The sequence below is a fragment of the Pelodiscus sinensis genome, chromosome 29 (genome assembly GCF_049634645.1).
Source record: "Pelodiscus sinensis isolate JC-2024 chromosome 29, ASM4963464v1, whole genome shotgun sequence".
NCBI classification, from domain to species: Eukaryota; Metazoa; Chordata; order Testudines; family Trionychidae; genus Pelodiscus; species Pelodiscus sinensis.
Window position 1 is genome coordinate 14,002,768 of NC_134739.1, and position 23,610 is coordinate 14,026,377.

Consider the following 23,610-nt stretch of genomic DNA (forward strand, 5'->3'; position numbering starts at 1 on the left):
GTTCTCCCTCAAGTGCAGCCAGTGAAGTGGAGCTACAAGAAGAGTTTAGCCGAGGAGTCAGGGAAATCATCTCCCGCCCTGCAGTGAAACACAATCGGAGACAGGAGCAGGAGGCCGGTTTCCGTTTCTTCAGGTGGGTGAGCCATTCCTAGCAGCATTCCCGAGAGTCTTTAAAGGACCACGCAGTATGACAAGGGATGGCTCACCTGATCGTTGCCCGGGTCTGTTCACTCCTGCTGAAGCAGGCAGGCCTGGCCTCTGTCAGAAGACATTGGGCTAGATGGGCCATCGGTCTGGCCTAGAACAACCGTTCTCGTGTTCTAATGTTGTGTGCTTAAGAACTGGAAGGGCCCTCGAGAGTCATCGCATCCAGTCTCCTGCCCTCATGGCAGGACCAAGCACCATCTAGACCATCCCTGACCTGTCCAAACTGCTCTTCAATATCTCCAGAGATGGAGATTCCACAAACCCTCCCCCCCCTCCAAGGCAACTTATCCCAGTGTTTCACCACCCCGACAGGTAGGAAGTTTTTCCTAATGTCCAGCCTAAACCTCCTTTGCTGCAGTCTAAGCCCATTGCTTCTTGTCCTATCCTCAGAGGTCAAGGAGAACCATTTTTCCTCCCTCCTCCTTGTGACACCCTTTTAGGTACCTGAAAACCGCTCTCATGTCCCCTCTCGGTCTGCTCTTTTCTAAACTAAACAAGCCCAGTTCTTTCAGTCTTCCCTCATAGCTCATGTTCTCTAGACCTTTCATCATTCTTGTTGCTCTTCTCTGGACCTTCTCCAGTTTCTTCACATCTTTCCTGAAATGTGGTGCCCAGAACTGGACACAATCCTCCAACTGAGGCCTGATCAGCAGAGAGGAAGAACGACTTCTTGTTCCTGCTCACAACACTCCTGTTGAAGCAGCTCAGAATCATGTTTTTAAATCTGGGATTTAAAAAGACTTCAAGGTCACACAGCCACCAGAATAGAAAGTGGTCGTACGTGCCTGGACTGGGAGGCTGGTGCCCTGGGGAGACGAAGCCAATGGGAAATTTCTTATATCAAAAAATAGCAAGAACTTTAAAAATTCTGTGTCTGACTTGCCTCATTATGCTCTGGCGATGTACCCAATGGGATACATTAAGGACCAAGAGCCTGACCCCGATCTCAGACCACTCTCTCGTGCAGCTGCAATTAACGCGCAATAATCGCTCATCAGCGAGACAGAGCCTGGCTCAGACTCCAAGGCAGCAGCCAATCCCTACATTTCAAAAGGCACTAAATGTTTGTCCTCGTGTGTCCTATTAGCTTTAGTGAGCGTGGTTATTTTTGCCCTGGTTTCTCCTAGGGGCGCTATTTTTAGTTTAGCGAGCAGCAGCAGGAGCCGCCACCTACGAAGAAGGAAAAATGCTGCGCTGCACTGCTGGGGGAAGGAGGGACCCCGAAGCAACAATCTACAATTAGCGCTGGGGCACTGGGAGAAGCAGGAAAGGGAACAGTCTTGCTCAAACAACGTCATGTGTGGGCTAGGAAAACAAACGTTACAAAAAGATTCGCCATTGCGAGAAGCACGTTGAAGGGACACGTGAATCAGAACTCGAACCCCGGGGAAATATCGGATGTCAAGAAACCAGCAGGGCCGACAGCCACCGCAGGCCCGGCTCCCTGCCCTGGAAGGGGCGGAGCTTTGGGTAGAAGGGGCAGGGCCAAGGGCAGTCCACCCTTAGCGCCACCTGGAGCACGGCACTGGACCCTGCGCCCCCCCAGCTCAGCAAAGCGGCGTTTCAAAGGGGCCTGGAGCTCTCGGCTCCTTCAAAACGCTGGGCCCCGTGCTCCCCTTCCCTCCCCTTGGTGGGTGGGCCTGTAAGGAACTAGTGATACACTGCCAATGCCAACGGAGATCTGCCATGATCCCTCCCCTCCCTTTGGTTACCATATACCACTCCCTTCCTCGTCTCATAGACTTGACGGTCGGAACGGACCATCATCAAGATTAGCTCATCTGACCTCTGGGGTTGCCAACTCTGAAACCATTCCAGGAGATTTCTCCCCCACCTCCCCCCATGACAATGTCATTTTCTTTAAATATCCTACTAAAACCATCTGCAGGGTTTGTGAGTGCATGTGCATGCATAGTCCATCCCCCACCTGTGGGCCATCTATGCATTGATGGGATGCCACACTGGGCTAGCTTCTGTATGGGGCATCCAGAGCTGCCGAAAGGAGACTCTGCCACTGCGGTATGACCTTAGGCATGTCACTTCACCCCCCCCCCCCCCCCCGGTTTTCCTTTTTGTTGAGTGGGGGTAGTGAGACTGATCTCTGGGACGTGCTGTGAGATTTATAAAAATCACCTTTAAATTGCTGCCCAAGCCCCGGACTGCACAGATCGGGCAGCGCAGAAGAGTTGGTTAGGGGAGGCTAGCCCCCCAGCCCTCCCCCTTCTCTCTGGGCCAACCCTCCTCATCTTGCCCGGGGGTCGGCATTTCTGTGGGCAGCTCTGCCCTTAAAACACAAGAGCTGTGTCTAGATTGGCAAGTTTTTCCACAAAAGCGACTGCTTTTGTGGAAAAGCTTGCCACCTGTCTACACTGGCCCCTTGATTTTGCACAAAAGCACTGACTTCCTACTGTCTGAAATCCGTGCTTCTTGCGCAAATACTATGCTGCTCCCATTCAGGTAAAAGCCCTTTTCCGGAAATGCTTTTGCGTAGACAGCTGAAAACTGTTTTGCGCAAAAAAGCCCCGATCACCATTTTCGCCATCGGGGCTTTCTTGCGCAAAACTGCGTCTAGATTGGCACAGGCACTTTTTGTGGAAAGGCGTCCGTGCCAATCTAGACGCTCTTTTCCACAAATGCTTTTAACGGGAAAACATTTCCGTTAAAAGCATTTGCGGAAAATCATGCCAGTCTAGATGTAGCCAAGTTGTTGACATCACAAGTCAAAACATACATTGTACATAGACTTACATCGAACTCTAAGAAGCTCAAGTTGCATTTTTCTTACTTTGTCCATCTATAAATTCCGATTATAGAAAGCCGCATGTCGCTGGGGGTGGGTACAGTGAAATGTACTGGTAAAATCTAATCCCGCTGAGCCAATAGGTAGGAGCCTAATGCCATTTAATATCATCCCTCCATCATCACCACGCAGTTCCTATCTTGAGGATTTCAACAATAAATCTCATGGCCCTTCTCAAATATCAGTCTCATTACCCCCACTTGGCAGAAAGGAAACCAGGCACGGGGGAGGTGAAGTGACATGCCCAAGGTCATACAGCAGTGGTAGAGCCAGGAATGGAACATTTTTCAAAATCCAAATCCAGTGCCTGCATCCCAAGACTAAACCTTACACTGGTACAACTCTGTTGACTTTAAAGGTGTGTCTACACTACATGTCAGCACAGTGCAGCAGTCTAGACGTGGCTCTGTCGGCTGGGGAAGCCTTTACCAACTGATCCCTTATGACTCGTGAAACAAGGTTTACAGGATCAGTCGGCAAAGGCTTCCCCAGCCGACAGATCCACATCTAGACTGCCGCGTTGTGCCGGATCAGCTGACTGTCGGCATAGTGTGGTGTCCATGTTTATTTTAATGAAGCGGGGATTATTTAAATCCCCACTTCTTTGACTATGCCGAATACACTAATTTACATGGCTTTGTCGACAGAGCCATGCAGTCTAAGACACACCCAAAGAAAACTATCCCTGGCTCTCCTCTGTTGAGGCGAGATAAGAATTGGTCTTAAGATTATCGATAGGCACTACACTGTACGGTGCACCCTCCCCACCTGTCATCTGCCACCGCTGACCCTCAGAATTGCTGGACAAGACCTCACTCCACAGCTAACGAGTCACATTGCTGAAGGAGTCAAATAGACAGGAAAGCTGTCGGGATAGAGATAGTAGGATCACCAGCTTTGTCTGGATGATCATAACGCTGTCTTCTAGCCGTAAAAGGTCTATAAATATAAATCCCACTTTCCTCTCAGACTCATTTTCAGCAGGAACCATAAAAATCCAGTCAGGTTACAATCAAATTTCCTGCATTTTCTCATCCAATTAAGAACACTCACATCACCACAGACGCTATTAAATAGATATTTCAAAGCGGAGTCTAATTTGTTCGGTGCACAATATTTGTTGGTTTTTAATGTTTCGGGGGGAGGGAGGAAATCAATGCAGAACAAGATTTCAGGCAGGGGGGGAAATGCAGGGAGGAGGGGGGAAGTATTTAGGAGCTCACCATTAGCCAGAGCAACTTATGAACCACTTCAAATGCATTTCTCGGCTAAATGTTACAGAAGCAGCAGTCAGCTGTAGGACGACTCTGGTGACCCAGTCTCCATCATTTACAGGCCTCAGGTTTCAGATTAACAATGCATCCACCAGGAAATGGATGGGAAACGGGTAATTTTATCAGACGGAATGGCAAACGATGCAAATTACTGAAAGGATCATAACCCGGAAGGCACCAAACTGCGTTACTGGAAGAGTGGGGGCTGCAGGGGAGAAATTCATCCCACATATAAATCAATCAGGTTGCACCTGGTTTGAATTTGGCTTCAAGAGGTTTGGACACAACTACACCAACTTTTGTCGTCTCCCCACTTATAACACAGAGTAATGTGCAGAATGTTCTTAAAGAGTAAAGACAGAATCTCCATATGGTTTTGAAGGGGGATGTACCCACGAAAGCTCACAATCCCATCTCCATGCTGTGTTAGTCTCAAAGGTGCTACTAGACTATTCATTGGTTTTTTAAGTTTAAGTTTTTCTAGTTACAGACTAACTTGGCTCCCCCTCCGAAGCTTTAAAAAAAGTTATGGCTAGCGTTGCTGGTGATGCTGCAAAAACGGAAGGATTTTGCAAATGATTTTTCTCCGCCTCCATGCAACGTGCAGAGATGGTTTGCAAGGGCAGAAGAGGCCGATCAAGAAGTTTTAAAAACAACAAGAAATCCTGTGGCATCTCGGGGTACGCCTACACAGCAGTGTTATTTTGGAAGAACGTCAGTTATTCCGAAATAACACTATCCGTGTCTACACGACAAGCCGTTATTGCAACACAGTCGAACCAATGGCGAGCTAGAGGACTTCTTACTCCAGCTCCTGTAACCCTCATTACACAAGGAGTAAGGGAAGTCGGAAGAAGAATGCTCTTCCTCAGGCTTCCTGCTGTGTAGACAACGCCAAAACCCGAAATAAGCTATTTCGACTTAAACTACGCAATTAACGTAAGTTGCGCAGCTCTTTTCGGCATTAGCCCTGCTGTGTAGCTGTACCCTTTGGGTATGTCTAGACTACATGTCTCTGCTGACAGAGCCATGTAAATTAGACATACCGACAGTCAATGAAGTGGGAATTTAAATATCCCCCGCTTCATTAGTATAAAAATGGCCGCCACGTTGTGCCGGCTCAGCTGTTTGTCGGCACAAACCGGCAGTCAAGACGGAGATCGGTCGACAAGGAAAGCCTTTGACGACCGATCCCTTATGTCTCGTGAAACGAGGTTTACAAGATCGGTTGGCAAAGGCTTTCCTTGTCAACTGATCCCAGTCTTGACTGTCGGTTTGTGCCGACAAACAGCTGAGCCGGCACAACGCGGCGGCCATTTTTATTCTAATGAAGCGGGGGATATTTAAATCCCCGCTTCACTGACTATGTTGATATGTCTAATTTACATGGCTCTGTTGGCAGAGGCATGTAGTCTAGACATACCCCTAGAGACTAAAATACATCTAGTATCATGAGCTTTCATGGATAAAAGCCACTTCAGACGAGCTGCAGTATGGTTTCTAATGAAGTGGGTTTTACCCACGAAAGCTCATAATACTAGACATAATTTTTGTTAGTCAAGGCAACCCAGAACTATTTGTTTTTAAAGTCATGGACTAACATGGCGACCCCCGAGACTTTTTAACGAGAAGTTTTAGATATTTATAGGCTGGCAAGAGACTTTTCAGGCACGTTGTGAGACAAATCCATATCCAGTGGTTAAAATGAACCGGTCCCATTTCTCATGCTGAGCAAAATCCCACAACCAAGTGAAACAAATTTCAGCTTCCTGAACAAATGACAGATGAAAACCAGCGCTTGGGCTAATTAAGGACGATGTAACTGAAGGTCATGTGCAGCCTTGAAGGTCATGTGCAGAGCCTGATTATCTGCCTGGCTAACAGGTCACATTCTTAAATTCCCTTTTATCTTGATATTGCACATTATGCAGGATAATGAGTCTCGCATTGGTGAAAATTACATACAGGACAGTTACACTAACGAAGCAAAATGACCCTGGAATTGCAGTCTTTGGCACTCCAATTTCAAAACTTTACCAAACAAGACTGGAAATTGAGATAACAGATGCAGATAATTCAATTAGAAGTTTATGAAAGCAACGTTTAGCGCTGTGACGGACGCTTAGAAGTCTGTTATAATCTGCGAGCCCATTTGTTCAAGAGCTCCTCCTAAACCAGAAGAGCGAGGGCCACCAAATGTGGCAGGCAGCTGCTTCTTCTCCTAGCTTAAAACAAGGTCAAGGTTTGGTTGTGCCAGGACAACTAGAAGCCCCGGGAAAAGAACTGTTTTTCCTAACATGGAAAGGGAGGGGCTGCTGTTCAGAGGGGCGTGATATGCGAGTGGCCACAGGGAGAGACCCTTAGGAGTGGCTAGGGTTGCCAGATGATTTAACAAAACACACAAAATTCTGTTGAGAGGGACAAAAAAAAAAAAGTGTGGGCCTGTGACGGCGTGTTGGGGGTCCCCCGTCTCCTGCACCCCGAAATGGCACAAACAGACTGCACCAGCTGGTGGAATAGAGGAAGTTTATTGCCTCTCCAGGTTACAGCACAGCACAGATATAATCTGGTCACAGAGCTGGGCGAGGCTGCCTCAGGCCCCCTTGAGATGGGGGAGACTGGGCCCCTAAACTCCAGCCCCTTTCCCTAGGCTGTCTCCTCCATGCTTCCAGCCAGCAACCAACTAACCCTCTTCCAGCCCTGCCCCCCAGCCAGGGCAGCATTCCACCTTCCTTTGTTCCTCTCCATGGGGGTGTCTGGCCATACTGGTTTGCATAGTGACTCATCCTGTTTTGCTGGGTCGTGGTACCCACGGCAGCCAGTGGGGGTTACCCCAGAGTCAGCAGCATAGAAACCAGCCAGGTACCCCCACTACGTCACAGGGCCCTTTAAGAAACGCTTTGCCATCTTGCCTCCCTGCACTGGGCTGGACAGCTCCCCTGTAGAACCCGGTAAGCATCCAGGATTTTTGCCTCGTGGCTGGGACATTTTAGATGTCCGGTATTTTAGGCATTTGGTATTCTGAATTTTTATCATCAGACAGGAGACAAAAATACTGGGCTGTCCGGTTCCATACCAAACACCGGGTAAGTCCACTAATCCTGCTATTAAAAAGTTTCCTCGGAGGGAGGCCTGTGCACCCTGATGTAACTGAACTGATTTCACATCAGAAGCGAGACTCACCCCACTGCAGTTTGGCTACGGTTCTAACACAGCAAGCGGGAAGCGGACGACGACACGCGAACAGTTCTAAACCCACTGATGTAGCCAATGATACAATTCCTTGCCAAAAAGCTGTCAAGGACAGCAGTAGGAACCCCGAAGCGCCAAGCCATATTTGTGAAGCCCGGCAAACCCAGATATCCGCCTTATCTCCGCGGGTATCTGCCTCCGCGGCTCATTTTTGCAGCTACGGATGACGATTTTGTAGCTAGAGCCCTGCACACTTGCGGCGATCCCCAGCTCGTTTGGGCAGATGCCAATTTGCATCCATGCAAGGCTCTAGAAATTGGGCCAAAAATCGATCTCTTCTGTAATTCCCTTGGGGCATGGACCCAGCTCATTAAAGTTTTGAAAAGAAGCCCGACACCAAATACAGTAGTTACTGGTCTTAAGGCCGGTGCCAACGTGCATTCGTGCACCACGTTCAGGATGCAAAAAGTCGGTTAAATCGGTAACCATGTAACCACCGAAAATCTCAGTGTTTACCCGCACCCCGGGCTCTACAATATAAAGCTTAAAGAAGCTACTGGATCCACCCCCAGGGATGTTTCTTCACTGCCACAGAGAAACCTGCTCCCAGTGAACCCGTTCCCGGAGAGCCAGCGTGCAACCTGTGGCAGGGGGACCGTGCCCACCACGGACAAGGTCTTATGCCCTGCCTGGGGGGAAGGCGGGGGAGCTGCTTCCAGGCCCTGCCGTTAGCCAGAACTGGTTAACTTGTCACTACTTGAAGCCATATCAAGGGTCAAATTTGCATAGTCAAAGCTACGGGACTATTGCACTGAAGAGAAATACCAGCCACAATACATGTTTATTACAGAACAAGCCATGTCACTATTCAGACCATGTAGGATCTAAAGGAGCCCAATTATAGTTCTAGGGAATCTAGGCCCTATACAAAAATACACCTGTCCTAGAACCCATGTGCTGAGACCCAGTTTAACCACTGGGCCACACTGTCTCTGAAGGTCTGGAGCAATGACTTCAGAATTCGGTTTCAGTTATCGATTCTGCAAATAACAGCTCGTAGTTAAACCATTGGGAGTTTGGGGGCACAAGACGTCCGCGACTGACTCAATTTGTTGAGAAGCCATATTTTTAACAACTCCCCAGGGTATTTCCATGGACACCAATCAGATATTAGGAATGGCAATATACAAAAGCCTGTAGAACACTTCAGTCTCCCTGGACACACAATTGTAGATCTAAAGGAAGCCATCCTGCAGCAAAAAAAACTTCAAGACCAGACTCCAAAGAGAAACTGCTGAGCTACAGTTCATCTGCAAGTTTGACGCCATCAGCTCAGGATTAAACAGAGACTGTGAATGGCTCGCTAACTACAAAAGCAGCTTCTCCTCTCTGACATGCATCTGCCGAAGTGGGTCTTTGCCCACAAAAGCTTATGCTCCAATACATCTGTTAGTCTATAAGGTGCTACAGGACTCCTTGTCACTTTTGTTGTTTTTAACTAAGTTACCCCCTGATTGCTGGGTGCAAATGTTTTGCACAAAAAAAACTTTTGAAAGCATTCACAAACTTTTTTGTGTGTTTAATTTGCACTGAGATTCAGCTGCTCTAAGAGGTCTGAAAAAAAAACAAAAAAAACCCAGCAGCCCTACAATAAAGATATGGGGGGGGGGGGCGAAGGGGGAAGTTTTCAAACCAGTTCTACAAGGCAAAAGGAATGATAAAAAGAATTAACGCTCCCTCCCCAGCCCAGGTCAACAGATTCCTGCCAACAGCTTTGGGAGCAGCTCTAAGTTGCGACTTACTGGTCCCACGGATTGTTTTTGAAGCCTACCCCCCTCCCTAGGTTTCAGCCTGAGCCCCAAAACGGTCCACACAGTTATTTTTAGATGTGGGTTTCATGCCAACGTTCTAGCAGCCTGGACAAAGAGGCTGCCCCCCAAATGCTGCGGAGACGTACCCCAAGAGCGGGATGCAAAGCAGCAAAGATCCTCCTTAAGAGCCTCCCCGAAGACGTGGGCAGTGGCCGCCGAAGCGCGGGATCCGATCTATAGTTTTGTTCACCTCGAAGGTGCTGTGGGACCTTTATGAGCCTCAGGGCCACGCAGGAGAACGCTTCAAATAGCCGCACCTGCGCCGGATTGCCCAGAGCCAGGGATGTTAGCGTGAACCAGTGGAAGGCAGCCTGCAGCCCGTGGGATCCCACTGCCCACGCGTGGGGTCGCCAGCTTCTGCTGGTGCCCAGCTGGTCGGGTTTTTCCCAAAGTGATGTGCGTGGGAAAGCCCGGGCCCGCGAAGTGAAGGGGCGGGAGGACCCAGCACTGAGCTGTCTGCTCCCTCTGGACTGTAGCTCTGCGGGGATGGGAAGGGTTAACCGCTGGGGGATGGAACAGCTCCCTGCCTGCCAGGGGCAGGGACTACTGGCATCCCACCCAGTGCAGCCCCCGTCCATGGTAACCCCAGGCGCCCTACAGGCAGGGGCTGCTCCTGTGGTGGGTGGGGCAGGAGCACCCCTCCTCCCTCTCCCCCTCACCAGCCCTTTAATCAGCTAACCAATATGCTTAACCGGGTAGTCAATTACACGGGATTTTACATCCCTACCGCAATGCTGTGATTGGATGCAAGTTCTAGGGACGCAGGCAGCGAAACCACCCCACCCTGGGAGACCGGTGCAGGGACAGTCTCACGCCCTGCGCACTAGTCTGGGTGGCCCCTCACTGGCATTGACCCCCCCTCCTCCCCAGTTGCTTAACTCTTCCTAGGCAGGTCTAGACGGCTGATCAGCCAACGTGCCAAAGGCCTCCAAGGGTACGTCTTAGGGAGGTGATCGTGGCGTCGGTTAACCGATTAGCAGAAGCGTATAGGTTTGCACTCTAGACTACATGCGTTTCTCCCTCCCCCCCCCCCCCCAGCTCATTTTTTAGAAGGCTGGCCAGCAGCCCGGCTCAGTCCTGGGACCTGCCCCCACTGCGGCTTTGCTTTTAAAGCATATTAAGAGGCAGGCAACTCCGCTCAGTTCTGGTTCGTGCGGGGGTCCGGGAGCTCAGATCCTCCCCTTGGACAGGGGCTGCTGCTCCCCCATGCTGCTGCCTCTGTTTCTGAGGAAGCAGCACAAGGTGACAGGCAGCTGATCTGTGAGGGGGGCAGGTTTTTAAACTGGCTCCCCTTGCGGACCAGCTCCCGCCTGGCACCCGATGCGGATACAGAGGCAGCAGTGCGGAGGGGCAGAGGGCTCCTCGGGAGTGAGGCACACTAGCTGCTGGCCCCACCCCCAGGGACTATAGAACAGTCGACTAACCGATAAAAATTCGTGAGGTTACTCGACTAGTCAGTTAACTGATATTTAACATCCCTGGTACATCTCCAGGGCAGCTGGGAGAGCAGCTCCCAGCTCAGGCAAGCAAGTCCCAGCTGGCTCACTAGGGACCGTGTACACGTTGCTGCTCCCGTGGGGGATTTCCAGTGGCCACCCCAACTCGGGCCCAGGAAGGCGTACAGTCTGAGCTGCAACAGCCACGTGGCTGGAGGTGTCACCCGTATGTCCACGCTAACTGCCACTAAGCTACAGCGCCCTCTGGTGGTAGCCATACTGGAAAATAGGACTGTTTCTAGTAGGCCTAGCAGGAAGGGGTCTAGTCATGGCAGGACAGGTTAAACAGCAGCTTTGCAGCGGACGTGCTGGATTTCCTTACTTCTGAGCGCGTCCAATATTTAACCCCTCTCTCCGTTCCTGCCTGGCTCCCCGTTAACGTTTTTCCTGGCTGAAACTGAACCACCAGCCTCCAAAGTTTAGTTTCCATTGGCTGCAAATGTCCCTTCCAAGCATGGATTCGGGCGACGGACCGGCTCAGAGAGAACCACTGGAGAACCATTTATCCCCATTTTTAATCAATCTTATTTCCTGTCTCCACCCTGGAAACAAAAGGTCTCCTTGCTGATCGATGACCTCACTTTGATATTTCGACAGCTTTTTGGTTACTGTGCTTCCCTAAGGACCAGGAGCCGGCCAGCCTCCCGAGTGGAGGCATGTATCCATTTCTTCCCAAGCGTCCGACATCTGGTGCTAATCCTGCGCATGGCACACGAGACAGCCTGACAGGAGCCGGATGGTCTCCGCAAACGGCTTCAAAACCAACGTGCAGCGCCAGCCGGTCCCCAAAACAAGAGGGGGAGACAATGGGCAGGATTTCAGGAGGAAGAAGCCCGCCACTCTCACAGGGGCAGCTCTGCGAGCAGAGCATCACCACCGCAAGGGAATACTCGGCTTCCGCGCCAATTCACGATTTGCCTGCAACACTTACTACGAAGGCGGATGATTTCCAAGTACTCAGAGCGACGCCAGGGTATTCTAGGGGAGAGACACTCATGGACTGTGTTCAAGGAATCTGAGGAGATTAGGAAGGACTAGAACCACTCTCAGCCAGAACACTGGCCATGCTCCAAGTGGAGGAAGGGTGGGTAGTCCTGCAAAGCACATGCAGTTCATGGAGCCGAGAAACCGAGAACGTAAGAGTGGCCAGGCGGGGTCAGAGCAAAGGTCCATCCAGCCCAGTGTCCTCTCTGCACACAGGGACCAATGCCAGATACCCCAGAGGGAATGAACAGAACAGGGAATCCAATATTCCCCCCTCCTCCCAGTCACCAGTTCCCATCCTTTGAGGCTCAGGACACCTCCCGGCTAATAGCCATTAATGGACCTAACCTCCATGAATTTAACAGAGTTAAAAAAAAAAACCTAAAGTCCTGGCCTTCGCCACATCCTTTGGCAGGGAGTTCCACAGGTTGACTGTGTACTGCGTGAATAAAGGCTTCCTTTTGTTTTAAACCTGCTACCTATTCATTTCATTGGGTGGCCCCTAGTTCTTATGTTATAAGAACAAGCCAATAACTTTTCCTTATCCACTTTTTCCACACCAGTCATGATTTTATAGACTTCTAGCATATCCTTCCTCCCCACCCCCAGTCTCCTCTTGTAGGCCCATATCCTCAAGAGGCAGTTAGGCACTTGACTCCCAGGGCAGTTCAGCACCTACACACCTCTAGGACAGCGGCCTCAGAGCCTACAAACCTGCTTTCCTCCCCCAAATGGCTCTGTAGCTATTGTCTTGGGCGGGCGGGGGGTCTTGCACAGGGCAGACGGGGGCAAGTAAACGGAAAATCAACATAGGCAGCCACAGCCGTGAAACCAGGAAACCTGGCCAGGCCAGTCCGAATGTACGTGTACTAGGGATGTAAAATCCTGGTTAGCCAGCCAGTTAAAAGTTCCGGTTAAGCGATTAAACAGGGGCAGGGGCTACTCCAGCCTGGCTGCGTTGAAGCAGTACCCTTCCCCCCCGCCGTGGGCAGGCAGGAGCACCTCCCCGTCCATGGTGGGCCCCATGGGGCAGGAATAGCTCTTTGCCTATGACAGGTGGGGGGCTGCTCTAGCCCCCCCATAACCAGTAAGCACCACCCTGTAAAGGCGCATGCTAACCAGTTAACCATTCACATCCCTAACATGTATGTGAGAGACCGGACTAGAATGCAAAGACTGCTGGTAGCTTGGTTTGTCACTGGCTGCATTTCAACGGGCGAGTGTCCCTTTAAATAGCCAGGCACATTAAGCCCAAAATGATGCAGGCCCACAAAACCCAACCACAGGGCCACAGCTCCCCCCCTGCGCCACGGCCTTGCATCAGCGCATGTCAAATGAGGATGCCACAAGCTGCTTCCCGGCTAACGAGAGTATTAATTTCTCTCCCCCAATGGGCAGCAGAAGCAGACAAAGCGCAGCACTTCGCACGCTCAAGTCAACGGCAAACCTCCCACGGCGGCAGCGATTAGACCAGCAGGGCAGCAGTGGGAGAAAAACCTGAAGGCCAAGTTCCAGGAACAGCCATTAAGCCGGGCTCCAAATAATCGCCCGGCGAGAGGTCCCGCCACCTCAGGGATGTCTCCCCGCCCCCGAAGTGAAGCACGCGACTTATCCCCATTAGAAATCTGAACAACAAAGTTCTCCACCCAGTGCCGCCTTCCCCGCCCCGCAGGCAGCAAGCCGACAGAACGACGCTCGCGCCGATGACGCTGTTGACTTCCTGGACGCGGACGCCGATGGCTTCCTGAATGCGCACCACAAAACCCACAGCCGGCTCCCTGAAGAGGCTACCCCGGGCCAGGCCCTGAGAGCCAGCCCCGCTCAGCGCCTTTCAAGAAGGCAGCGGCTGCTATTACCGTAAGCGGCTACCGCAAATCATTTTCTGAGCGCTTCGGCTTAGAACGGCAACAGTCAAACCTTCTCTCCACCAGCTGCCTCCGAGCCAGGAAAGAGCCCCCAGAACGCCAGCGCTGCATTGCAGCCTCGACAGCCGCTTTTCACCCCCCCCACACGCAGCGCCCAAGCCCGCTCGGTTTGGCAAGGGAGCAGGAGAGGACCCCACGTGTCCTGGAGAAGGGTGCAGCAGACACGCTCCCTGGTACGTTGCAACGGCCGCACCAGAGTCGGGGCAAGCTGACGGGTTACTTTCGTCCAAACCTTGCCCCAAAGTGCATCCCATGCTTAGCCCCCAGTCTAGCATCTGGGGGGTAAGAAGTCGGTTACAACGGCAACCGTGGAAGCACTGAAAAATCTTAGCGGTTGTGCGCGCTTAAGCTTTACGCTGCAGAGCCTGCAGCCAAACCGCCCTGGGAGCAGGGCCGCCTGCTATCCCTCACCGTTCCTGACCCTATTAGGGTCTCTTCCCCTAATCCCAGGGGGAGTCAGCCACTGGCTTTGCTGAAGGAGCAGAAGAACCCCGCACTGCCGGCTCGCAGTTTCATCATGACTCAAGCCGTTTGGTCTTTCAAACTCCAGGCCCCGGAATTATTAGGGATGTGACCGTGTAATCGAGAACCGGCTAACCGACGAGCCTGGGCTCACCGATTAACCCTCTCGGTTACACGCAGCCTCTGTATCAAAGGCAGCCGGAGGGGTAGGGGAAAAAAAAAAAACCTCGCAGGAAAACAGTTTAAGCCGGCTCCCACCAGCACCGGCTCCAGCGAGCCACCTGTTTCTCCCCACCCCTCACGCTGCTGCCTCTCATACAGAGGCAGCAGCGCAGGGGGTGGGAAAGGAAGGAGCCGGTACAGGTGGGGAGCCAGCTGTGAAACAGGCTTCCCACGCGTACCAGCTCCCATCAAACCGACTGCCTTCCGCCCCGCCTCTGAGAAAGGCAGCAGGAGGGAGGGGGAGAAAATGTGAGCCAGTGCTCCCTCTCCCCCACCCCACAAATGTGTAACTGATTAAAGTTTCAGTAGATGCACGCGCAAACAAATAAAACACATTTGAACATCCCTAAATTAGATTCTGCAAAAACCCCTCCATTTAAGAACCTAAGAATGGCCAGAATGGGTCTGACCAAAGGTCCATCTAGCCAGTGTCCTGTCTTCCCAGGGTGGCCAATGCTAGGTGCCCCAGAGGGAATCAACAAAACAGGAAATCATCACAGGATCCTCTCCCTCTCATCTATTTCCAGACAAACAGAGGCTAGGGACACCATTCCTACCAATCCTGGCTAATAGACCTTGATGGACCTAACCTGCATGAATTTATCTAACTCTTTTTTGAGCCCTGTTAAGGTTCTGGTCTTCACAACATCCTCCAGCAAGGAGTTCCACAGGTTGACTGAGCTGAGTGACGAAAAACTTCCTTTTGTTTGTTTAAAAAAAAAGTTGTGCTCTCAGGTTGGCAGAGATGCACCGTGCTGTAAAACTTCAAGACGCTCAGCTCAGAAGGCCAAAGAACAAGGCCTTCAAGTTGCTTATGTCACATATTGTTAAGCCAATCTCACAGGAATTATTTTAGAGGAGGGCAACACCTGCCTTATGATTTCCAAGTGCTTTGGTTTGTAATTCTGCCTCCTTGTCTCTTTCCCAGCAGGGTGAACACCTGCTAGGGGGAAGGGAGGGGGGGAAGGGCAGGCTTCTTTAGGCAAATGCTGCCAGCTGGTTACACTGACAAGACCAGGTAGCAAGGCACCTTGCTCCCAAATAGCGAGGGATATTCCTTTCCCCACCACCCCTCCACTGCAGATGCTGCAGCCCCCACTCTGAAGGCTCCTGTCTACTCCCGCATTCAGCTGGCTTCAATTATTCAGGGAAACCCAGGCTGATAATTACAGTCCCGAGCTGCTGAATAAAACTGATGTTTAATTAGCCAGCAGGAAAGATCGATTAAGATACAGCAGGGCAGTTCGCAGAGTTCTTCCACGGGAGGGTGGGGAATAGAACCCGGCTGTGCCCTTCCAAAGGCAAACACTCTCTCTGGCACAGGCCGTTTTATTTCAACTGGATGCTTTAAGTGGTCATCCCCCTGAGTTTTATCATCGGAACTTAACTCCCCCCCCCCGCAGCCCAGTGCTAGGGTTCACACTGAGCTCTGGAGCACGTCTGCAGATGAAAACCACAGGCAGAATTAGTCTCCAATAGGCTTAGCGATCTTGGCCCCCTCGGACTCTTTTCCACCCTCCTCTCTGTGAAAGGTCAAAACCCAAGAAGTAGACATCCCTAACTGCTAAGACCTGGGCTGCAGCTCACACACACACACACACACACACACACACACACACACAGGCTCACCAAGTTTAAAAACAAACAAAAGGATGTTTTTCTTTATGCAACCTGTGGAACTCCTTGCCAGAGGATGTTGTGAAAGCCAAGTCTATAACAGGGTTCAAAAAAAGAGTTAGATAAATTCATGGAGTGTTGGTCTTCACAACATCCTCTAGCAAGGAGTTCCATAGGTTGACTGTGCGCTGCATGAAGCAATACTACCTTTTGTTTGTTTTAAGCTTGCTGCCTATTAATTTCATCTAGTGACCCCTGGTTCTTATGTTATGGGAACAAGTAAATAACTTTTCCTTATTCCCTTTTTCCACACTATTCATGATTTTACAGACCTCTATAATATTCCCCCTTCGTCTCTTTTCTAAACTGAAAGTCCCAGTCTTTTTAATCTCTCTTCATATGGGCCCCGTTCCAAATCCCTCAGCATTTTGTTGTCCTTTTCTGATTCTTTTCCAATGCCAATATATCTTTTTTGAGATGAAGCAACCACATCTGTCGCTAATGTTATTGCCCTCTTTGTAAAGGATTGTGAAATCTATTGATTAAAAGGGCTACACAAGAGCCAGGTTTCTTCACAAGAGCCGTGCAAGCACACAAGGCACCACGCCAGCCCTGAAGAGCGTTCAGTGGAATGAAATGGGTTGCAGCCTGAAAAAACCCTGCAGGAGCAGCTCGTCTCACACACATTTTACAGAAAATGCAGCGCTTCGACACCCGTGTGCCACTTCTCCATGCAACACACAGTGGACACCGCACAGCTTGTACAAGTGCTGAAAGTTTCTAGGCCAGTGGTTTTTAAACTTTTTAAGATCAAGGAACACCAAACACTTTTTTTTTTTTTTTTTTTATGAGGCTCACCAAGGATTTTTTGTTGAGAAAAAAAAGGGGGGTGGGGAAGTTGTTGAGAAAAAAAGGCCCCTTTAAGGGCAGCCATTTTGAACTCTGTTCTCCACAGCACACCTCCGACCACCTTGCCTTTTTAAGAGACTGTTCTGGGCGGTGCCTTTAAGGTCCAGCTCCACGTCCCTTTGGCAACTTAGATCTGGGCAGACTTGCTCATTAGCTAGTGACCCCTCAGAGTGCTGCAGGGGGGAGGAGACCCCATAAGGCCTGGTGTTACTCTACTGCAGCCCTGCTAAGCGGAGTCTAGAAACCGAGCGATCCTGCTCCCGTTAGAGCATCGTGCGGAAAACCCACCAACCTGGCTCTGACTTGCTGGAAGCCGGCCAGCAGCGCCTCTCGCTGGTCTCTCGCCCTCGCGCTCAGGTTCTCCACGTGCAGCCATTCCGCCAGGTAGTCTTCAACGTCTGTTCCGGAGGAAAGTTACAAAGATCAGGGAGCTGCCCCAGGTAGAGCAAGAATGAGATTCAGAGGCCTGCCATGGGGCGGCACTCCCTGTCATAGCACCTCCTGCTGGCCGCACTGGGAATTCGCCCGAGTCAGCCCGCAGGGTGCCTCCCTTCGGCTGGTGTCTACCTCGTGTCCTTGCTCCAGGACTGCAGCATCCTCATCAGGACATTGCCCTCCAGGAGTGCCCATAACAGTTAACCCCCCCAGAAGGGGGATGCGGGACATCAGCAGTTCTGCTTCTCTGGGGTCCTCCCCTCCCAAGGAACCCCCAAACCCGCTGTCCCCACCTTGCTTTAGTGACCCACGGCCAGGTGTCACCTAGCCCCTTACCTCAGGGGCAAACTGCAGGCTGACACAGCCACTCAGCACTGGCAACAGGGTGCGGACAGGGCTGGCCCACAACATTTTGGTACCTGAGGCGGGGAGCTCAGCTGACGCCCCTAAGTCCCCTCACTTGGGCCAAAACCTTGGAAGGTCTCAATTCTGCCTCCTTCCTGCTCTACTCCTCTCACAGCACTGCTCTGCTACCTATATATGCACCAGCCGCAGACAATTTTCTACGCTCTGGGTCCTAGTGGTGCTTCCACCCACAGTCTGGCACCTGAGGCGGCAGCTTCCGTTCACCTCACTGTAAGGCCAGCCCTGAGTATGGACCTGCTGCCTCTTTCTAGCCTGGCTGCCTCCCTGCAGCCTTAGTAGCCTTAGGCCTTGTCCCAGGCCCTGCAGCCTGAGAGTGAGATCAGGTCTGAACCCCCCCCCCCCACATGCCTTTCCCCAGCCCTGCTCTGTCTCAGGAAGCCTCCAGCTTCCCTGGCAGCCAGGTCCCCCGTGCTCCCCAGCTGGAGTAGGAATGCATGTCCTCCAGTACCTCCAGGAGTCTGTATTTATACAGCCCCAGCTGGGCCCTCATTGGCTGTCTCTGCCTCAGCTGTGGGGCTTTGCTCTCCGCTCTCTCTCAGGGCTGGGTTTTGCCCTTAAAGGGCCAGCGCGGGGCAGACTTCACAAGGACACTTGCTTTCAAGTCAGAAACGGACGCACTGTGGCCCATGGAACGCGTCTGATCAAGCCGCCTCAGCCAGCGGTTCTCAAACTGTGGGTCGGGACCCACACGTGGGTCACAACCTATATTACTGGGGTTGGCCAGTCTGGCTTTCAATTTGCTGCGGCCCCAGGTTGGAGATCACATCCGTGGCTCTGAGTAGCAGGTTCAGGTGACGGGGCCCCCACCTGGGGCTGAAAGCCTTGGATTTTGGATTTGACTCCCCCTCCCCATGCCCTGAGACAGTGGGGCTCAGGCAAGCTAAAGCTTCACATCCTGCCCTCGGGGTTGTGAAGTAACTCATTGTCAGATGGGGGTCACAACGCAAATACAATCTGAGAACCCTGGCATGAGCTAACGATGGAGTCGGCCGATTTAAAGCCATCGCAATGGGAAGAGGCGCACTGAAGTTGGACCTGAAACTCCAATAGAAGCTGAACCAATTGTGGGAAAAAGCCAATAAGGAACCACAAAGCAACCCTACCAAAACAGAAGGGGTGGGGGAAGTGAAAAGAGAAGGCTCAGCATAAAGGACTCAGGTTGTGTCTACAGACGCGGTGCACGGATGAGCACAGGTAACAGCCTCAGGGAAGACGTAGGCAGTGAAACAGTGAAAGCACGGCACAGACCTCGGATAGGTACTCAACTTGCTAACCTGTCCGGCCTTCGCTCCCGTTATTAACCAAAGCAGCTGGATTTGAGGAAGCTCAGGGGAGCTGCCCGGTGCACGGCTTTTGCTGGGCAGCCAGTCCCAACGCAGGGAAGTAAAATCCTGTTTAATCAGTTAACCATGTAAGCATCCCCATGCCAATGGCATGGCAGGCACGGTCAGGCTGGAGCAGCCCCCCACAACCCCCCCACAGCAGGAGCCATGGGCCGCTCCCACACCACGCCACAGGCAGGAAGGAGAAGGGGGGGAATGTTCCACCACACCGCGGGAGGGGGAATTCTCCGGCCCGTAGGGTTGCCAGGTGGTTTCAACAAAAATACCGGACACATTTGGCATGACATCCCAATCGACATTACGCCTTATTTTGAAAATACCGGACAGTTCTATTTCCTCAATTTGTTTCCTGAACAGAAAGTTCTAATCCTGGACTGTCTGGTTCAAAACCGGACACCTGGCAAACCTTCACTGAGGGGGAGGCTGCCCCATAGCTCAGGTGGTCCTGTAAACTGAGCCAGGATGGGGGGAACAACCAGGTGACACCTTGTCTGAACAATGGAGGGGGTGGAATAGCCTGGAGGATTGGGACCAATTGCTGGGTGTGAGTTTAGTTTTCAGCAGGCTTAGGGAGGAGGGAGTCTAGCTGGCTTGGGGGAACAGGCAGGGGCCAGGAGCACTGGGTCTGGGCCTCCCTTTCCCCAAGATGGGTTGTGCTGACGGCTCCTGTCTCCTGTAACAAGTCTGTGCTGCGCTGTGTCCCTGTGACCCAATAAACCTTCTGTTCAACTCGCCGGCTCAGAGTCACAGCTGTTTTTGGATGAGGGTGCAGGGCCCAGGGACTCCCCCATTCCCAGCACCCTGCCCTCCCCAGGCGAATGCCCTGTCCCCTGGGACACACCAGAACCCACCCCACCACCTTAACTTCAGGGCATCCTTATCCTGCCTTCCACCGGGGCGGCCTGGGTGTTGGCAGTCCCGTCCCGTCCCGTCCCGACTCCGTGACTTCTCATTTCCTCTACTAGACAAACTGCTTCGTGTGAAATTCTCTAACCCCCAGAGAAGGGATCAGGGGCTCTTGTTTCAGATGAGCTCAGAGAACACAGGCCCAGATCACTGGGGATAATACGTATTCCCACCGCTTTGCGGTTGATGACCACGCCCCTGCGGTTTGCGTGGCTACCGGCGTGTCCTTCCAGAGAGCTGGAAGTGAACGTGATCGCTCCCCGCCCCCCGCCCCCCGCCCCCCGCCCCCCGCTCGGCTCTCACACCAATGCAGTGCCACACACTTCAGCTGCACTGTAAGTAACCAGCAGGGTGTGCCGGGAAAGGGTCGGAGCAGAGCCGTCCCACCCACAGGGCAGGTCAGGGCAACCGCCACGTGCCCCGTGTTTTCAGGGGGGGTCTAGCCAGGGCTGACTTATCCATTAGGCACAGTAGGCCCAGTGCCTAGGGCCCATGATACTTTTAGGGGCCCATGAAAATGTTTTAATTTCTTTTAAAATCAGAAGAAAAAAATGAACTTTTAGGGTAGAAGAAAATGTTTTAATTTTTTTCTCACATCAGAAAAAAAATGAAACTTTTAGGGCCCACGAAAGTCATAATGCGGCCCTGGGCCTGGCGGCAGCAAGTGACCTAGGCTCTGCTGTGCCCGCCTCTTTCCAGCTTCTGCCTCCTCCCTCGAGCGACACTGGGATCTGGCAGGGCAAGGCCAGGCGAGGTGGGCTGGGCCCAGACTGCAAGGCACCCACTGAAAGTGTGAGCCCAAACGCTGGAGGAGCCTGGCCCCCGAGCACAAATAACGCTCCCACTTGGATTCATTCGGCTGCAGCCGCCCCTTCTCGGGCACCGACCAAAGCAACACTCGAGTATCTTCACGGGTTCGCTGCTCTCTCTCCCTCCCTATCACAGCCCTCCCCCCATCCCCCGGCTTTAGGGCAGCCACTTCCATTAGGACAAGGTTGAACGGGACCCACCTGCTTCCTTGGCCTGGCTAGACCCCAGCTGCCTTCCTGTATCCCACAATTAACGTCCAGAAAAGCAGCTGGGTCTTGTTAACCCCTCCTGAGGGCAGCTCTCCTAGGTCTGCCTTAGGTACACGGCCCCCTTTACCCTAGTATCCGAGCTCCTCGCAATCCATAGTCTAGGTACCGGCCCCCTTTACCCTAGTATCTGAGCCCCTCTAATCCGTAGTCTAGGTACTGGCCCCCTTTACCCTAGTATCCGAGCCCCTCACAATCCATAGTCTAGGTACCGGCCCCCTTTACCCTAGTATCCGAGCCCCTCACAATCTGTAGTCTAGGTACCGGCCCCCTTTACCCTAGTATCCGAGCCCCTCACAATCCGTAGTCTAGGTACCAGCCCCCTTTACCCTAGTATCCGGGCCCCTCGCAATCTGTAGTCTAGGTACCGGCCCCCTTTACCCTAGTATCCGGGCCCCTCGCAATCTGTAGTCTAGGTACCGGCCCCCTTTACCCTAGTATCCGAGCCCCTCCCAATCTGTAGTCTAGGTACCGGCCCCCTTTACCCTAGTATCCGGGCCCCTCGCAATCTGTAGTCTAGGTACCGGCCCCCTTTACCCTAGTATCCGGGCCCCTCGCAATCTGTAGTCTAGGTACCGGCCCCCTTTATCCTAGTATCCGGGCCCCTCGCAATCTGTAGTCTAGGTACCGGCCCCCTTTACCCTAGTATCCGGGCCCCTCGCAATCTGTAGTCTAGGTACCGGCCCCCTTTATCCTAGTATCCGAGCCCCTCGCAATCTGTAGTCTAGGTACCGGCCCCCTTTACCCTAGTATCCGGGCCCCTCGCAATCTGTAGTCTAGGTACCGGCCCCCTTTACCCTAGTATCCGAGCCCCTCGCAATCTGTAGTCCATGGATAGCTCCAGAACACCCCTTCCAGGCATGGCAGTGCTGTTTATAGATGGGGGCCTGAGGTCACCGGTCTTACATTTTAGGCACTTATCTCCCACTGATGTAAGTAGGAACTCGGCACCCACATATGTTTGAGGTTTGGGCCAGAGATTTACAATGACTTGCCCAGGGCCTCCCAGGAGGGACATGGATAAGCAGGCAGCTGGCTCTAGGTCTCTGAGGTGCCATGCAAGTCCCCTCTCCGTTGGGCCACCTTCTTTTCCGTCCCCGCTGGGTATTTAGCTGGTGACCGAGGCACGTCCCACGAGAAGCCAGTGATGCCGTTTGGGAAGCCAGGCACAAACCACTGAGGGATGTGGGGGATTTAGGGACATTCAGACCTATACACAGGAATCTGGGGGTGGGGGGCCTTTTTTTGTAAGTGTGGACTGCGAGGGTGTGAACGCACCCCTTATGGTCCCCCAAGTAAGTGTGCTCAGGCTGGCCGGGGGAAGGCTGGCGCTAATTTCCCACCCCCTTCTCCCAGGCGCGAGGCCTAGCCAGGCCTTCTGGCCTCGCTCCTGGGGGTGAGGGGAGGGGAATCAGCCCCAGCCTGCCAGAATCAGCCCCATGGAGAATCATGGGGGGGTGTTTTTGCACCTTTCACTCACACACACACACACACACACACACACAATTAGGGGCCCGACATTCCAGCTACATATTAACAGCTTTCCAAACACAACACGGCACAATTCCTGCTCTGAGCAGCTCGCACTAAGGACAGGACAACAGGATGCCATTATATACAAATCAACTCATTTCCCTTTCGATCCCAACAGCAGAAATGGCTCAGCAAGAGGGACTTATGGGGAACCAATGGGACGGGCTGTATTTCCCCAACTACTATGAGTAAAGATAAAAAATGAAAATCTTGTGGTAAAAATATAAATACAAGTTGCATCCTTCTGTCATTCTGAAAGGCAGATTAACTCTGTGAGTAGGTGATTAGCTGTAATACGGTATTTACTTACTAGAATGTCGGAGTGGATCAGCTGCAGAATAAATTATAATAAAACTACACTCACTCCTGCAAGCTACCGCGAGCCCCCTTTCAGAGCTGTCTGCTCTGTTTACAGTGCCAGGAAATGAAAAAGAAAGCCCGGCCATAAACTTTCAAAGTGGATCAGGAAGAGTAAGTAAGATGTAAGCAGCTCTAAAGTAAATCACCCACTGATGTTAGTTTTATGGCTTCACTGCAATGTAATATTCTTGATGTTTATGGATTGCTCTCCGCGATCCACTCTGAAAGTTTACAGGACTCCTCTTTTCATTTCCTGCACTTAAAAAACAAGCAAGTTGCCATTTCATCATGCGCTTCAGGGGCATTTGTAACGGGAGTGCAGCTAATCTGTGGGGAGAGGCAGGGTTATAACATTAGGTCACAGCTAGTAAAGTCCAGGTAGCAAACAACATCATAACGGCAGCACTAAATTCTAGGAGCTAATCAGCTCTCAACAGCGAGTGGGATGGAAGGTTTTCAAATACCTTGTGTGCGTCTCTCTCTGCCACCCTGGAGCTAGATACCAGAGGGCATAGAACCGCACTTGAATTTGCAGCTACCATTCCTACTCAGACATTGGTCATGGAGTTCGA

The 23,610-nt window shown here is 52.0% G+C and overlaps 1 protein-coding gene across 4 annotated transcripts in view; it reads right to left on the bottom strand.

Annotated features, from left to right (window-relative positions):
- The window catches only part of SKAP1 (src kinase associated phosphoprotein 1), a 235,024-nt gene that overhangs the window by 205,070 nt on the left and 6,344 nt on the right, over positions 1 to 23,610 (bottom strand). For all 4 annotated transcript variants that reach the window (XR_012898048.1, XM_075911452.1, XM_075911455.1 and 1 more), the window contains exon 2: positions 17,252 to 17,357. Coding sequence is in view for 3 of the 4 variants with exons in the window: in XM_075911452.1 (XP_075767567.1) it covers positions 17,252 to 17,357 (106 nt within the window). In the remaining variant the exon portion in view is untranslated. The remainder of the gene's footprint in view (positions 1 to 17,251; positions 17,358 to 23,610) is intronic.